The sequence below is a fragment of the Actinia tenebrosa genome, unplaced genomic scaffold (genome assembly GCF_029948245.1).
Source record: "Actinia tenebrosa isolate PJP-AT-01 unplaced genomic scaffold, QUT_ActTen_1.0 PGA_scaffold6__47_contigs__length_16458017, whole genome shotgun sequence".
NCBI lineage: Eukaryota > Metazoa > Cnidaria > Anthozoa > Actiniaria > Actiniidae > Actinia > Actinia tenebrosa.
Window position 1 is genome coordinate 10,615,800 of NW_028292583.1, and position 18,455 is coordinate 10,634,254.

General features: G+C 37.8%; 1 protein-coding gene across 3 annotated transcripts; it reads left to right on the plus strand.

Annotated features, from left to right (window-relative positions):
- The first annotated feature begins 53 nt into the window (after window positions 1-53).
- LOC116287343 (uncharacterized) lies at window positions 54-16,869 on the plus strand. Of its 3 annotated transcripts, none has more exons than XM_089038680.1 (6): window positions 54-74; window positions 3,598-3,810; window positions 9,619-9,915; window positions 10,455-10,817; window positions 12,061-12,189; window positions 13,705-16,869. In XM_089038680.1, exons 2-6 carry the CDS (start codon window positions 3,729-3,731, stop codon window positions 14,541-14,543), a joined length of 1,710 nt encoding a protein of 569 aa, XP_088894806.1. In that variant the 5' UTR covers window positions 54-74; window positions 3,598-3,728; the 3' UTR covers window positions 14,544-16,869. The 3 variants fall into 3 exon arrangements, with proteins under 3 accessions (XP_088894806.1, XP_031549873.1, XP_031549874.1); XM_031694013.2 differs by lacking the exon at window positions 54-74 and adding an exon at window positions 2,886-3,097; XM_031694014.2 differs by lacking the exon at window positions 54-74 and adding an exon at window positions 3,237-3,255.
- The last annotated feature ends 1,586 nt before the right edge of the window (window positions 16,870-18,455 follow it).

The following is an 18,455-nucleotide window of genomic DNA, read 5'->3' on the forward strand; positions in this document are numbered from 1 at the left end:
ATCCTTAATGCCGTCCACAGGTCGAGAACGAGAACTCTAGGATTGGTCGCTATGAGAACCATGGACATAAAAAGGTATCGTTCATTAGGCACTTTAAGACAGCTTATTATGGTTCAGCCGAATTAATTTTTTTTTACTCTTAGTAGTCTAATTGCTTCTAGTTTTAGTACTATTTTTTTCATATACTAGAATGCATACCATATATCCGTGAAAAACTTTGTAACAACAGAACGAGTCCACTGCTTTCTCCTTTCAGACCACTTGGCATTCCTAGAGTATTACTTCTTTGTTTAACGGTTGCACATGAGAAGACACATGAATATGGGTACAACTCAAACAAAGAATATTATACTCAAGAGAGTTACGAGGTCTGAAATGGGCAAAACATTACTCCCAAGTCGTTAGGCTGCGTTCATAATGTATGGCAGGGGGGGGGGGGGGCAGGTGAAAATTTGAATTGTCCAGAATAATTCTTAACACCCCCCTAAAAATCATGCAAAAAAAAAAAAAAAAAAAAACGATCCCCCCCTAAGCAAGGCTTGTAGCTTCTTCCAACAATTGTGCATCCCCTCCATTTTTATGATAAAAATTTGCCCAACCCCCCCTTTTTCCTACCAAAATTTTCCCGATCACCTCTAAATTTCACCTGCCCCCCCCCATCCTACCATTCATTATGAACGCAGCCTTCGATCCATTGCGACAGGGTAGAAAAACGGTTTTTGGCCTTTCGCCATAAGGACAGCTTTACGTATTTAAGCTCAATATTCTGTAAACACGTTCTTTTGGAGCAAAATATCAAATGCGACCAAAATTTAATGAATGCGTATTTGAAATAAAAAGCCGTGTACTTTGGGAGAGGTTATATTTTGATCAGCAGAAAAACTGACATTTTCGTGAATACTAATAAGTAGATTTACTCTAATTCGACAAAATTTCGTCACAAGTTTCGAGCAGCAGTGGCACAAATGAAACGCTTAAAAATTTGGAGTATTAAACTCAGTCAAATACAAACATCGTGAAAGTAGCGGGCTTGTCGTTTTTATGCCCTGTCATCCATTGCACAAATTAGTAAGTTCAGTAGATCTTAGTAGAGTGCAAACAATATAGCCGTGAAACTTTAGTAATACTAAATAGCACAATTTCATGCAAATTCCATTGTTTTCTATTGTTTAATTAGCACTGTTTTGTACTATTTAGTAATTAGTGTTTCACGGATTAACTGTTTGCACTCTAGACCGTTGACCTACAAAACGTTGCTCTAATTTGTACAATTTTGTTAGTAAATTTCACGGATATATGGTGTGAACACTATACAGTTGACTCTCTCGTAAGCGACTATTTGGTCAGAAATATTTGGTCACTTATGGGAGATGGTTGGTTCACAAGCGCTATGCTTTCTATAGGCAAACGAATAACCTAAAAGAATTTGTTTCTTGAAAATATCCTGTCATTCTAGGGAGGTTGGACTGGTCGGTCAAATGTCACGATCAGTAGGGGTGGTCGCTTACCAGAGAGGGAAAACAGTTAAAAAATTTTTTTCCAAATCGAACCTTATCGGTCGTCGCGGTCGCTAGATTGATTTCAGTGTTTATATGGAAACGAAACGGGAGTTTGAGAAGGTGGTCGCTTAAGGGAGATGGTCGCTTACGAGAGTGGTCGATAAGAGAGAGTCCGAATATAATACCATATCAATACAATTCGTGAGCAATTTCGGCAATTTTCGTTGGCCCCATTCTCGTACTCAGGCTTCGTTGAAAATTTTAAACTCCGGGGTTTTTCAGAATTGAGTGGGGTCTGCGTCGAAAAAAAATTACGTTACTCAAGATGCGTGAGCTTCGTTTACTTTACTTGTTTCACCGCTTCAAAATATAACTGCTTTGTCCCATTATTGTAATAGTAGCAATGCATATCCCAATGCTTATACCTAAATCCCAATGCATATATATATATACCTCTACTAGTATTCCAGAAGCTTTAGTCCGTCCACATAGAAGCCATCGTCTAAAAACAGCAGTACAACTACCTTTTTTACTGGTTAAAGAAGTCTTGCAAGAAAAGAGACAATTACATACTGCGCATGTCTAAAAAATGTTGTGAAAAATCTCGTTCCCAGATCAAGAGCCTTTATTTCTTACTGCGCATGCTCGAAGTTTATTTCGAGATTGTTATGTGGGCTCAAAGCAGCCATTGATAATCTGGAATTTCCCGAAACTTGATATCACATAGTGCTTCCTGATGATCCCGATAATAAAATATACCATGGTCGGTTTATTAAATTACTTTCGTGGTCAGAAAACTATAAGATAAGTGACGACCCTAGCTGAGTTAAACCTCAAATAAACACATCTTTCCTCCCTCACCGATTCTCGGCCTTATTCATGAGCTAATCTTTTCACGCGAAAAAAATAGAGAAAAAATTCTCTCGTCTCGCCGCTCCAGGAGCACAGATTTATAAAATACCATATAATAATGCTGTAAGTAATGTAATAACAAGGTGTTGTAACGGATAGTAGCTTAAATAATTGATGGTGTGTTTGTATATCCGGTGATTAATTTCCTGTAACGCTCCCTCGTGCTCCACCAACTCATCTCCGTAATCAGACTCCCAGTTTTGTGTCAGAATGTGAATAAAACGAAAGCCATTTTCCCCCCAAAAAAGAATGTTGAAATCAAGGATTTCCTTTGAAGACAACCAGAAATTTTTCGTTCAACCCAAACAACAGCTGTATGTTCAAAGCCAATATTTTCTTTGTTTAAAAGCTACTATAGAAGAAGTTATTCATTATTCACCACATACCACATGTGTGGTGCTTTATAACCATCGACCTCTGCCCTGCTCCACTGTGACGTAAAGCTAAATTGGCATGCAAATTTTTGTTATTCTTCTACTCCAATCTGCGAAACGACGGTTTAAAATACTTTCTCTTTGGCCTATGTTTGATTGCTAGTACTGTGGTTTTATTGGTTCACGCATCAGGTCTTGAATTTCTTATATGCGACATCCACTGAGTACGCTGAAATAGTTAACCGAAATAGATCTTCTAAGCTCCTGTCGAGATAATCAAACTACTAAAGACTAAATAAAGCTCACGCCAAGGTAAGGTACTGACTAGTATCAATATTGCGACAAGCATGCTACGTGTGTGTACACGCTCTAGAACTACCCAGTTCAACCAGCAATATCAAAGTTTGTCCTCAAGAAATAACATAAGCTCTTCTATTTCAACTTCTGGTTCAGCTGCAATTTAGAAGATCGTAAGTCAAAAGCCAAGAAGTTGTAAAAACAAATCATTGAGTTTGTTTACAAAGACTGTTTGGGCAAATTCTCATTCATTCGCGATGAGTAATATCTTAATTAACTATGAGTTATTAATTAAAATATGGCAGAAAAACGCGGATAATATATATATATGCTTTTTTTTTCTTTTACGCCTGGTGTCTTTTAGAGAAAGTCAAAGTTAGAAAATTCCTTAGCGGGCAGATGTCCAAACCTAGCCCCAGAAATTTGATAAGTGTAACTGGGGCCCTCCTACTTGCTCCTATTTTGACTCATTTTTATCAAATGTCACTCATTTCCTCTTTCCTTCTGCCGTCAAGAGACAAGAAGTCAGAGTACCAAAACTCTTGGTCGATCGAGGTGTAATCGAAGTCACAGTACCAGAAATCCCACAAGGAAAGAATCTATCTGAGAGTATTGTAGAAGATTATCTAAATTTTCTTGGACTGACATGGGTGTATTAATTGGTTTGTTTGGCGTTGTTTTGATTCTTGGAAACACGGTAAAGGAGTCTTGCGCGGTATCTAGTGGAGGTGAGTCACTCAATATACGTTGAACTTTTTTACCTTCTCACTTTAGAAACCCAAAACGCAACGATTAAATTTTAATTTAATCTTTTTTTATGAATCACATTTAATCAATTATTAATAATACTATAAATTATACGAAAGAGGAAAACTGAAGGTGTTGCAGCATGGTTTGCGTGAGACTTTTAATCTAAGACAAAATTACCGCGCAGAAGAAACACTGTTTTAATTTATCGAAAAACTTTGGCAGATGTCTGCGCGATAACAAGAACTCCAGGAGCTTTTAGCTTATATTTAGCCAAGTGTCGGTTCATAGAGAAGCTGTTGATATATTAATTTGTCTGTATTTAGCAGCTTTGCTATTAAGATAATCTTGAATATAATTGTGGTTTCTTTTGAGTAATAACCCGGTATCCCACCAATATTTACTACAGATTAGTCCACTGAATTCAATCAGAATGCATTTCTTTGTAAAACGGCTTTAAAAGTTTTTGTCTGCGATTTATTCATTGTAAAGGATGTCTGTAGGAGTCTTTTGTTTGTTAAGCGTGACCTTCAATGATGTCTTGATTGATGATGAAACCGAGAGCGCACACTGGGCATCTTTACGAATGGATACACAAAAGCGAGCATGTGAATTCTTTTGCTATTTCAGTTTGTAAGTTTTGTTTTCCACACTCGTTTTCTATTCTCGATATCACTTTAATCGCATTAATTTACTAAGATAATTAATGAGATCATTTATGATTACTTAAACCTGGTTCTTAAAAATGAAAGAAAAAAAAGCAACTTAAACTTTTTCTATCAAAACAAATATTATGAAAATAGTGTGGAGCAGATGTGAAAGCATGTTTCTTTATTTCAGCACAAAGATACCACAACACATGAAACTAAAACCCCCACACGAGCCATTAGTATACCGCTAGAATTCTACTGGTCTATTTAATTTCAACCACGAATTGATTAACCGCTAGAGTGACAATGCACTTGGGGTCAAATCAAAAGAGAAGCCAAGTTTATTATCAGACGAATTTTGTCTTTTGTTTCTTGTTTATTCATTATGATTCCTTGTCAATCATTTCCCTCAAATATGTTTACTTTTTTTATAAATACATCTCGATAAATGAAACGCCTGATATTCTTGTTAATCTTTTCTATTCGTTTACTTTCTATAGAAAACAACTATTTTCGACCAAATACTGACACGCCTGAAACAAACCAAACCAAGCTTGACTTTGTTTATCATTGCCAAAACCTCATTTATCTCTCCACGGTGATTGATTGAAAGTCATTTGATGTTTCACTTTAGAGAAAAAGTTGGCAAGAACCTAGTAAACTGACGACCTGTCCTGTCATTACGTCTAAATGTCACCTAAGAAGTTCATTAAAACCTCTACGTGCGATTCTCTTATCTCTATTCCTACAAATATCATTTTATAACGATGCTAAACTTCCACGACTTATTATTTTTGAAACTTATTTTCTTGTGAGTTTATTCCTGAGTCATGTGAAAAGGAAAGCTTTTCACAGTCAAAATTTCCGGTTATCTCGGAAAAAGCCAAATTTGTTGAGCGGTTTTTCTTTGGCAGGATTTCAAATCAAAATCTTCACGATAGAAATAAGATGATCAAGGGAGATTGGAAAGTCAAGTTCAGATTATCAAGTGACGTCAATACCCCGTGAGTGATTTGCTCAAGGAAATTAAGAACTTCCTAGATAGATATAACTTTAGGTAGTTTATAAGAATATGCGCGACTCATTTGGTTTAACAGACTGATTCCATAAGTCGGTGTTTTTGCTCTTCTGTCGATTCTGGATGTCGCTCACACACCTAGTTGAGCGACCACAACCCACAAAGGAGCGAAAACTACGACTTCTTCTCAGTCTATGGGTGTAAATTTGGTTCTGTAAAACCTTCAAAATAATAAATTTACTCGTTAGCTAGCATCTCATTAAAGTTTCCGAGGAAGAACTTCCAAGATAAGACTTCGATTGTTTGTAAGAATATCAAAAATATGGATATGAACTGGTCGTGCGCAATCGTTTGGGCATTTATTTGGTTCTGTAAAACCTTCAAAGTATATTGTGAGCATAATTACTTTACTCTTTTGCTAGCATCTCGTTAGAGTTTCCGGTCATGTCCGCAGAATTGACCGCATTCGATATGAGCAGCAAGCAGATATCTTCTTAGGTAAAATCTGGTGATAAGGCTTGCACTTTGTTCCCTACTTCTATGTCCTTAACCTACCATCCTTGGAATTCTTTACCACTGAAATAGAAACTCGCTCCACTCTTTGCAACAATAAAAATTTGTTGGGCGCGGAGTGGTAAAACAACCAACATTTGCTCTGCAATTCGCAACGCAAGGAAATTGCACGATTTTTTTGCCCGTATTACCGCACCTTTATTGCTCCATCTAGCTAAAGTAATCAAAAATCGAACAATGCGCAGCATCCAATTAAAGTGCATGAAATGGCACGGCACGGTACCATATGTTTCGAGCGTCTGTTTTAGATTAAATTTCAGAGGTTTTCGCGGCGCCCATAAATATTGGCCTAAAATCCCCCTTTTTGGTCGATTTACAGGTGTCGGTCGTTTCCCAGAGGTTTTCTTGGACGTCCATAGAGGATATCTGTGTGTGGACCTTCCCTGTCCCCTACCACCTTGGGGCGTGTAAATACATATACTGTATTACTAAGCTACCATCGATAATTCTTTATTTATTCTTAATTTACTATTTATTAATAATAACTGTGGTCAAACACAAAGACCGAATGCTATGTATGATATTTATCCATTGACAGACTTATCGTTAATATCTTTATAGCATGATAGTTGCTACCGCAGGCGATTTGACTTCTCCTATCGCTAAGAATCAGGCCATCTATCCACTTCTTTACTTGACCCGGTGACTTCTTAATCCAATATATTTTATTTTCTAAAATTGTGCGAAACGAAGTACCGCGCGCTTCGTAAACTGAGGTATTTAGAGAAACAGTAATGATAAAAGGGTAAATTTAACACCGTGAAAAGATGAAAAAACTTACTGACGTTTCGGACGCTAGTCCTTCGTCGGAGTAAAAGAGGAATTTAGAGAAACTATATTTAATATGGTTTGTTCCTTTCCCTTTGGATACGGTGCTCAGTTGCACCCATCGCAGCCCTCCAAAATCTCTTTTCTCGTCAGGGCCACAGCTGGTTCTCTCCTTTGTTTCAAGGGCTAATTTTCTCCGGTTTTCATCCGCTTCTCAAAAACAACTACTAAATCCTATGTGTAGTTTTTTTTTAACCAAATGTCATCCTGTTTGATTGGATGAAATGCTTTTTTTGCCACCTTTGATCGAGCGGAAACCATTTGAGTGCCACGATGTCGTACGCTTCTCATTCCAATACAACCTAATCATGATTATAGGTGTGCATGTATTGGTTACGTTGCGATAAAAGAATAGATGGGAAACAGCGGATTAAAGTGATCACAGATGGCCGTGCAGTTTTGGGTCAGCCCATTTAACATTGAATACATGGTTCGACAAATAGTGGTGGTTAACCCCGTCGGTATTAATTAAAAAATGTAATATAACTGAAGTCAGAATGTCTCCACTATGTTATTATACCCATGAATCATTAATACCAATTTATACAGAATTATGGATGTATTAATATTCCAGATGTCGGGCGTTAACTGGGGCGTTGCGTAATAGTCACGTCCAAAAAGTCCTTGAAATGCAGGCTTGACTTCAGAATACCTTGATGTTCGCTTCTGTATCGGTCCTATGTTTTTATCAGTTCATTAAATCTCCTATCGCGTGGGTCTAAAGTAAGAATTTCATTTCATGTAACGTTGCCACTTAAATGTTTTTAAGAAGATTTACAGGGATTTCGTAAAACCATTGCGGATTAAAAATCACGAATGAAGGAAATGTCGTCTAATTTACTAAATAAATTCTGGAAAACCCTTCATCGATTTCTCCTAATCGCATTTGCGCATTTGACTTGAATGTATCAATTAAGCAGATGACGAGACGATTCGTGCTTTTGAAACTAAATAACGATATTTTTATCTTCAATCTCATTCATAATCGACCTTATCAATAGATTTACCTCTTTATTGAGGGCATAATGTTGTCAATATCAAAACACGTCATTTTCTTGAGGTCTTTTTTGACTCGTATTTACGACTCAAAAACAATCATTCGTCAATATGTTTAATTGGGAAAAAGTACGCCCTCCGCAAGGCGTTTTATAGAGAGAATGTTTTCTGAAAGTGATAATTAGCAACTGCATAAGCTGCTTGATATACTGCGCAGATCAGCTCAGTTACATTATTACCGCAGTACAAATATTTAGTTTATATAGATGCTCATATACAGAGTGGTTTTATTGCAGTTGTGTCGTAAGACAAGAACAGTGCATTATCTTACAAGAAATTTGTCTTCCGGCAAAATGTGATACTTTCTACTGTTTGCCTAACATAATGAATGGCTGCCTTGAAAACTCGCTATCATTATTGACATTTTTCAATAAAGTTAGTCACCAAAAACCTACAAAGCTGAGATCACTGAGGATCATGGGAAGCAATTCATTTCAAACAAGTAAAGCTTTTTTTAATACAAACTGCAGCTTGAGGATGCTCAGGAGAGGTGAGACTGTAACTGGTAGAAGATCTCAAGTCCATTAACAGTTATCAAGCGGTTGAAACATGTAAAATGTATCTACCTATAATCCTTGTCGGCCTCAGCTTTATAGCTTTTCAGGTGACTAACTTTATTAAAATAAGTATATCGTTATATCTTACACACAGAATTATCTTATACACATCTTCGAGGTTCACGGTGGAATTTGTGGCGTTTCTTTTGTATTTCCATGTTAGTCTCGCATTAAAGATAATTTTTATCGCCGTTACCACTAAGATAATTTTAAGGTGGCTCTCAGAAGTGCCCCATTATTGACGCTATCACATTTTAGTTGTAGCATATCGATATTACACATGATATGTAATGTTCTATTAGGGACAGTATGATCATGTCCCAACCCATGTGTCATGCTGATATCCGTTGAACTTTATCTGTACATCGCCAGGTCATTAAGTACTGTATATGTACACCCCTTGAGTCAAACAACTTTCACAGCTGGGACACTCGTGTACAACAAGCTACGAACCCATAAATAACTTTCTTGAAAGTTCGGGCTCATTTTTGCACGTAAGATCGCAGCGTGAACGCCGGTGGTTACAGTTTACATACTGCTATATATAACCTATTTATGGACGTTCTAGCTTAGAGACCTCTAGTTGGCGAGAGGGGGTGCTCTCATTTATCCCAAACCGAATACAGCCAGTGCTGGAAACAGAGCTGTTGATTCCACTATTACTTCACATTAGGCATTGATTGCGGTCTTTGTGTGTGTGTATTTTTTTGTTTTGTTTATTTTTCGTTTGTTATAGAAAATATCCATGGTGTTGGATAAATAGCTATAAAATGGACTTCTTTATCGTGATACATGGAATACCCCACTTGTCATTTGTTTTGTTTAGGAAAAAAACACTCGTTTAAAGGTTGGTGTGTAGCTAGAAAATACAAGTGATATTCCTCGCGCTTATGCTACTCGAAAGCACTGTATAACGGATATATACGATGGTTGCGAGTGGTACACATTGCACTCCCATACTTTACTTTAAACTAATGTGCTATTCGCTTCCTCGAACACAAAAGCCATGTCATATTCGTCCGTTTCTCCTATTTCCCCTTGACATTCCAGGTCTCGGGATTAAGAATCATTCAAATTGAAACTGATAGAAGGATATTTTGATTTCAGTTTCTCCTGGTAAACCAACGGAGCTCACCCTTAGCAATTCGTTGGAGTCAAGTGCAGATCATGGTGTCATAGCAACCATAAGGTGGCGCGCACCCCCTAGCAACAGTACACTCTCTTTCTACGTGCGCTACCAAGAAGACAAGTCTAGTAACCCGTCACAGAAGAGAGTCACTTCAAACTCCGCTGTTATTTATCTTAAACCAAATACGAAGTACCGTATTAAAATCATGGCTCTTGATGAGGCATCTCGGCAAGGACCTTGGTCGGATGATTTTATTATACAGACCGGAGACTCGGGTAAGAATGAATTGATGAAGCAATGACGCGGTTAGAGGGATTAGTGGATATAGTTGAATAGAAAGATGGATTCTTGGATGGTTGGTTGGATTGGTGGGTAGAATCGATGGATGGGTAGATAAATGTTGTGTGTTGATGAACGTATGGATGGATGGGTAACCAATGGATGTTCTGTGCCAGTGCGCGCTGTCTTAACTGTTCTTTTTGATTACAAAATCGGTGAAAACGTTTTTTCCCGCACAGAAACTATTAATGCCTATTATGAATAAGAAAACGAAATTGTATTGACGAATTTATCAGCTGTACGAGCTTTTTGTCTTTTCAACTAATTTGTGTGTGTGTGTGTTCTGTAGCGCATTCCAGTGGTTGGGATTTCTTCAGTATTATTGATTACACCTGTAGATTTTCATTAAATATTGGATCCGAACGGAAATCCTGGTGGTTTTAGTAATCTTCGGAAATTGCCAGTTTTCTCTGTGATTGTTAGATCTTTAAGCCTATTCTTTTGTTTATTGACTTAAACCTTTCTGGCTCCACAGTGCCCACCAAAGCTCCTGATAACGTGACAGCAGTTTCAAGAGACGCTTCTTCAATCCGTATCACCTGGCAACCAATTCCTAAAAAGTACCACAATGGCATTCTTCTTGGTTATATCGTCTTTTATAGAAAAAGAGACACCAACAAATGGCAAAGACAAACCATTTCTTCTGCGGATACATATTCTTACATCATAAATGGTTTACTGCCTGGAGAGAGCTACATTATTGCCGTGGCTGGCTACACTAAGAATGGCACTGGGAAAAAATCTATTGATGTGGGTGTAGACCGTTCTCTACCAACACCAAACCCAACCACACAACATCCTACGACATCCTCTTCCACCAAGGAAGTTGCACCATCAAGTAAGCTTTATTACTTTTGTGTCTTTTTTAAAAAAACCATCATAGAATTCTCAGAAATCATGGAATTTAGAACCCGATACAAGCATCAGCGCTGTATTTACGGTAAAGGAGTAGGACTGCACTGTTTGCAACTCCTCATTTTATTGGTTAATACAATTTTATCCAATGAAAAAGCTGCATGTCAGAACTAAAAATTGTATGTATCCAGCAATATATAGTAAACAGTATACAGTATATAGCATAAACAGCTGAATGTATTTCATAAATATTTTTACCAGCAAACACTACTCCCGTGCGCAATCATCCCATAGGAAACTTATAGAAATTATATAACTGGTAGAAATTATATACGAGACAGGAAATGACGCGACCTATTTGTTTGAGTGAAGATGGAACAATGCCTCAAGTCAAGGTTAGACTTGGTATGTTCATAAATTTACTGTATTTTATCAAGTACAACCTCTACTGGAGCCTTTGTTTCGTGATCACTCAAGAGCTATTAAGAGATAATTCTTTTCGTATTCACGCAGTGAGCGCCAAAAACTATTTTCTTGAAAAAAGGCTGTTACACAAGGCTAAAATCTTGTTATTCCGAAAGTTTAACTTGTTTGGAAGTGGAGATGACCGATGAAAGTGGAATCAAAGTGTTAACCCAAAGCAATACTTTAATTCGAAAATGAGGTTTAGGCCTTCATTTGCTTGTTTTCCATATATTTTCTATAAAAAAGACTGACAAAGCAACATTCTAACACAAATGCAACAAAACATCTTTGTACAATTGAAAATACCGCTTCAAACAGGCATTTTATCATAGTACATCAGTTTCTAACTGTTTAAAAAAGGGTTTTGAGTGTTAATCCAAAACGAAAATTGGGATCAAAACTCATACGAAAGTCTAGTTTTTGGCGCTTTTTGCCCATATTCTGACACGCAAGAAATCAAGTCGTGCACTAATTTGCATGACTTGGTAACAGGAAGTAAGATGTAACTGACGGAAGTAAGGTTCACCGCAATGTCACATCCAGTTGTTGAAGTGACATTCACCTTGACCAATGAGTACTGCCATTTGAACCAAATGACGTAGGTAGGACATATATTAGAGGGATAGTGAAACAGATATCCAAATGAATGGACCAGTTGCTGAGGTACACAGGTTCGTTTGGTTGTTTCACTATTAATCTCTGGTCTTGCAGCACGTTACGAAATTCAAAATACAGATTGTTATTATTATTGATACCCACAGCTAAAGAAGCGACAAGCCCCAAGACTATGGCGAACAATATCCCGAAACCTTCCACTACAGAAGCACCAATAATCTTGGAAGTGTATAGTGAATTATTTTCGACCCCAACTGTAATTGCCAAGTCGCCAGGTAAGATGGAGAAAATTGAGGTTTTCTCATTTTTAGAATGCAGCCTTTTTGCATTGGATTCTTGGTGTTGTAGGATGTGTTAAATTGATGCATGGGTGGGCATATTAGTTGCCGGATGTATTGTATTCTTGGTCAGGTTTCTTGGTGTTGCAGAATGTATTGTATTCTTGGTCAGGTTTCTTGGTGTTGCAGGATGTATTGTATTCTTGGTCAGGTTTCTTGGTGTTGCAGGATGTATTGTATTCTTGGTCAGGTTTCTTGATGTTGCAGGATGTATATTGTATTCTTGGTCAGGTTTCTTGATGTTGCAGGATGTATATTGTATTCTTGGTCAGGTTTCTTGGTGTTGCAGGATGTATATTGTATTCTTGGTCAGGTTTCTTGGTGTTGCAGAATGTATTGTATTCTTGGTCAGGTTTCTTGGTGTTGCAGAATGTATCGTATTCTTGGTCAGGTTTCTTGGTGTTGCAGAATGTATTGTATTCTTGGTCAGGTTTCTTGGTGTTGCAGGATGTATTGTATTCTTGGTCAGGTTTCTTGGTGTTGCAGGATGTATTGCATTCTTGCTCAGGCTTCTTGGTGTTGCAAGATGTATCGTATTCTTGGTCAGGTTTCTTGGTGTTGCAGGATGTAAAAATGCTTTGCACTAAATAATACAAAATATTGCAATGTCTATTATTTAATCAGTGTAATTTAGTACATTTAGTGCTAGCTATGTAGTACTCTTTTACAGAGATAGTATTTGCACTGCGTTGTATTTTTTTTAGTTTTTTCTATGGCGTTGCAGGGTGCATTGCATTCATATGAAGGGCCTCGTGTTGTTGTAGGATATTGGTATTATTGGCCAGGCTAGTTAGTGTGCTTTATGTAATGGATTCACGATTATATACGTATTTCATGGTGCTGCATGGTGCATATGTTGTATGAGGTTTATTGATGTGGAATAATGTGTTGTTTATTGGTGTATTGTTGTTTATCTGACTATTCTCTTCTTTTTTGTTTGTTTTTGGCTTCCCTGGAACCCTGCAACACGCTGAGAGAACCAAACTACTAAATAAAAATCTCAAGAATCTCCAATCTCAGAAGGAAAATACATCATGAACGATTAGATTTTCTTGGCAAACAATATTCTTAGAATGTTGAAATAGTAATTAATCCTTCAGCATAACATCTACGAATCTGTCACGTTTCTCACGTGACTTTCAAAAAAATTCAAAATACTGCCAAAAACTAGAGCTTCTTGTCAACAAAATTGAATTACCTTAGTGAAAGAACTAATTATCCCTTAGAGAGAGAGAAAAGTGGTAGTAGAGATCATTCACGTGACATGATCACGTGACACGGATGTTTGGTTGGAAGCCTAATTACACTCAACACACTTTTTGTATTTCAAGATTTGTGTTTAGGTTCATTGGTTGTTTGGTTATGTGCCCACTGACTGTTTCATCTTTATTCAATGCGCTTATAGGGAAAAATATTGCTCTTTGCTCAGACGTTTTGGGATTATTTTTATAGATGCTCAAGCCAATAAAGATATCACTGAAAGCAAGACTTCTTCCCTAGAACTTGTCTACAAGTTTATTGCACCTGGTGCCATTGGAGGACTCATTCTTGTCCTACTCATCGTTTGCTTCATGTGGCATCAGCGGCGATCAAAAAAGAAGCGTAAGCACCAACAGGAAATGGAGGCGATGAGTCTACAGACTCTTAGTGAAAACATGAAGAGTCCCACCCGGAAAGATACCGTGAAATTAAAAGGTGAAGTTACGCGAGGCGAAGGAAGCATCCGCTACGCGCCGCCGAAGTCGATACCTCAAGAAGACTCACTTCAAAGAGTCAACATAACGCCAAACCAGTTGGCGCAATTCGATGAGTGTCATACAACTCTTAGTGTCATCTCTGAGAGCGAACCTTCGGGAAAATGCCAGTCGCAGGCAGCCTGCAAGTCGCCAGATGAAACAACAGAGAAAGACCCGAACAGACGGCGACAATATGCTGAGATTTGTGTGGGAAACAGCGATAAGGTCGAGGATGAGCGTTATGTGAAACACGGAGACAAATCGAGAATCTACGCTGAACCATTCTCAGTCCAACCCGCCCCAAGCTCTCCCGCCAAGTCCACATCAAGTGAAGCCAAGTACGAGAACATGCAAAATCTGTATGAATTCCTTGATGTCAAGGATGACCAAGGTAACCCATTGTATATGAACATTGATGGTTTTGGTGAGGACCTTAAACCCGAAGGGGAGGATCTGTATGAAGAGATTCCCGCTGACCGACCTGAAAGTCATTCCGAGGAACATGAACCGCTACTTCTGCAGTCTCAAAGAAACGAAGAAGACGAAACTAAATAGCTTCTCAATCGCTTTCATAACTACGACTTATAAGGATTATGTTATGTCCATCATTCCTTCGTGAATTCAGGTAGACATTGGATGCTTCGTACTGACGAGAGACTCGACCATTCCTTGCCAAAGCAGTACATATTCCTCAATACCAACTTGGCTTGAGTGGCAGACACTAATAGTAAGGAATAAGAATTGTTTCTTTATCATTAGTTAGTTTATTTATTATTTATACAGTTTAAAATTAGCTACGTATGTTATAGTCAATTTAAATCAGTAATGTAGTGCTGCCAGTTGAAATAGATGTTTTGTTAGTGCGGTAATTTGCATCACTGTGTGGTATTGGTGGCAAGTATATGTTAAGCAGTTAAGGGAAAATTGAAAAATAGCGGGACTTTAGGAGGCTTGAACGAATACCTAATTCGAAGCTAGCACCCACTCTCTGCGCCACGGTCGTGCAGTGTTGCATTTATTGTGCGGTGCGGTTTAGTGCGGCATTTTGATTGACTAGCTCAGTCATGCAGGAAACTTAGGAAGCCAGTCGTAAAGTTAACGAGATCGTTTATTTCCGAACGTCCTGGCCTTAGAATTATTCGTTTATTTAAATAATAGCGTTAATACTTAACTTTTTACTCAAGAATTTATAGTTCATAGGTCCAAAAAGTTGTCAAGAGATGGCTTAGAACGATTTTGACCATTCAATTACATCAAATACCACCTTTCAAGTGTTTACGAAAGTCAGATTCACTTTTCAACATTCTTGAGAAATTCTCAAGTTCACAAGTTCAAAGTTTGCTGCGCACTACTGCTATACGCATGCGTGGTACGAGCGAGGCTAAATGTTAATCGTTTGAGGCCAGCTTAACTCTTGAACATGTCTGTAAATAACGACTTTCACTTTGAAAGAAAAAAGGTTTTGAGGAATATATTCCTAACATAAAAGTAACCAGCTTTGAAATTTTTCAACGAAATACTGAAATACCGTAAATTGTTACTCGCTACTTCGTTTCAGTTGTTTCTAGCCTTGTGATGGCGAATTGTCACATTGTTAATATTGCGTGCGTACCAAAATTACATCGTTGTAAACAAGTCATCGTCTTTTCAGGTTTTTTTTCTAAGTTCCTTTTAGCTAGAGACCAATGATAAATCATTTCTATACTACTTCCTAGCTTAAAAATAATTTCATCATTTAGTCATGTCTGATTATTGTAGCTCCCCAAATCCAGGGACTGGGAGAGTTCATGCCTGTTCACAAAACAGTCTTTTAACAAGAAAGAGTGCTTGAAATTTAGCAATTTTTAAGTCATAGAAACATAGGTTTAATAAATTAGTGTTAACAAACATAGTGGATGGTAAAGTTTGGCTGGACTGATCAACCGATCACACGTCTTCGTTATCGGCTTATTTATCTATTTAGTATGTGACTTACAATAGTGCTAACACTTCACAGTAGTAGATGACCTGGCAGTTTTATATTTTACTGAGTGAGAGGTTCATTTTATCGTGAAGCTTCGTGAGCTGTTTTCAGCTCGTTCCCAGTCCCTTGATCCTTTACAAAGGGGATTTTATAGACTGACAGCTTGATGTGTTCCCTTAGCAGCATAAATATTGAATATAGATTGTATTATTAATACATGTTAGAGTTAAAGTTTGTTATAGAAAATAATGCATACATATAAGGTATATATATAGCCTGTATAGTAGCATAAGGGAATACGCCTGAATCGAGATGACGTTTTACCCCCGTCTCTAGACCATAATCCTTTTCACATTGCTTTTGTTCTTTAATTATGACTATTGTTCCTGTATTCTCTAAGGAATCAAAAAATTCAATATGAAAGAATTTTAAAAACTATTATGGTATAGATTCGGGGGTAAAACGTCATCTCGCTTCAAGCTTATTGGAGAAAAAAAGGGGCTGAGAAGGAATGGAGCGCTCCTTATTCTCGTATCCAGACTACTAAATTCACACCTGAAAATCGTAGCTTTCATGAGTAGAGTCTGGATACGAGAATTAAGAGCCCCCCCACCGAGTCTCCAGATATCCAATTGTGCTGCTCCCACAGTTTAAATAATGCATTGCAGTCATTATCCAATTAGATTTTCCGCGTGGACTCTATTATATACTAGAAACAAAAATTATGTGTGATCATACAAGGATAAATTGATCAAGGTTACATGTTATTAATTCAAAGTTTGAACACAATTATGATGTATATATATCGTTAGATTTTAAATAATAATTGTTGAGCTAACGATTACAATAAAATAAATTCTAAATGAAATTAAAATATAAAGGATACTGGTAATAAGTAATAAAATGGGTTATACAAAACTACCGTATTGCTGTTTTAGTCTATAACAAGAACAGACATTTCTCCAGGCTGCGCCATATAATAGTACATAAATCATTGGTAAAGGACAGAGTCTCGGTTTCCGTTTCGTTGGCCATAAGGCTGCATTTATAATGTATGGCAGGGGGGGGGGGGGTGGTGAAAATTTGAAATGTCCAGAATAATTCTTAACAACCCCCTTAAAGTCATGCAAAAAAATACGATCCCCCCTAAGCAAGGCTTGTAGTTTCTTCCAAAAATTGTGCGTCCCTCTCATTTTTCTGATAAAAATTTGCCCATCCCCCCCTTTTTCCTACCAAAGTTTTCCCGATCCGCCCTCAATTTCACCTGCCCCCCCCCCCTCCCTCTGCCATACATTATGAATGCAGCCTAAAACCATGAAATTCATTCCTTAAAGGGGAAGAGATCCCCAAAAACTGAGGGAAAATTCCTTTGACTAAGCCTTGAGTGCTCACTTATGGCTCTGGTGTGTTACACATCGAATATATTTTCAATTAAAGAGACTACAGATCGCAGCACGCAAGGTATCACTGCTACTTTCATTGGCATCTGCGAAGCAAGATTTAAAGCTAATAGTCCAAACTACCGATCCTGTCTTCCAAAAGCTAATGTAGCTTTCTCTACGAGTGAGTGCTGAATGGCCTTAAACTATAGTCAATAGCTCCTGCTGTACCTAACATTCAATGTAAGTGCACGCGCAAACATATTTAGGCCGCGATTTATGATAAGCATGTGGCTTTCACGGTATGGTTTCTCGTGCGCAGACGGAACTAGTCAAGAACGTGCGTTACGTTGAGTGCGAAAAATCTCCCATTGATTTTTTTTCCGGGCTTTCACGGTATGGTTTCTTGTGCGCAGACGGAACTAGTCAAGAACTTGCGTTACTTTGAGTGTGAAAAAGCTCCCACTGATTTTTTACCTGGCTTTCATTGGTTCGACAAAAAACATTAAAAAATCCTCGAACAAAGGTTGCGAACGTACGTTCATCTAAGCATGAATCGTGTAAAAAATGCGATCAACAACATTGATCATTAACCCTCCCCTCCCATACTGTTTCTTCATTGGTTAAGATCAGTTCACGCTTTTCTACCAAAGTAGCCAAACGTCGACATTAATAATCTTATTTTCTATCCGGATCTGGCGATAAAAGGAAATTCGAAGAAATACATTCGTTTTGAGAGGTAAGCCCTTCCTCTATTTTTCTCTATTATTCATTTCGTTTTCTTTCCACTATATAAATAGAGCATTTTTCTTTCGTATTTTTGATCGAAAGAAAGACATGAGGCGACGAGATTCTGTTATTTTCACCAAGTTGTATCCTGCGGAACTAAGTGTCGACTTTATATTTTATACAGCGTGATTAATATTACGGGTTTCCTGTGTCTTCCGCTCTACATGTATTTGTGTGACGCGTGACAATAGGGGATGCTCCGTGGGGGACTGGATCTTAGTGATCTTTATAAATATCCTAAATGCTGGCAGTATTGACCGGTCAGGCGAAGCAACCACGAATCTCAACGCACCAATCACACACGCATTTCTGAAAAGCATCTGTCATTTGCTAGTC

Coding starts and splice junctions, on each gene's coding strand:
- LOC116287343 (XM_089038680.1), top strand. CDS start 3,729: ATGGGTGTATTAATTGGTTTGTTTGGCGTTGTTTTGATTCTTGGAAAC. Junction 3,811..9,618: donor TTGCGCGGTATCTAGTGGAG/GTGAGTCACTCA, acceptor TTTTGATTTCAG/TTTCTCCTGGTAAACCAACG. Junction 9,916..10,454: donor TATACAGACCGGAGACTCGG/GTAAGAATGAAT, acceptor CTGGCTCCACAG/TGCCCACCAAAGCTCCTGAT.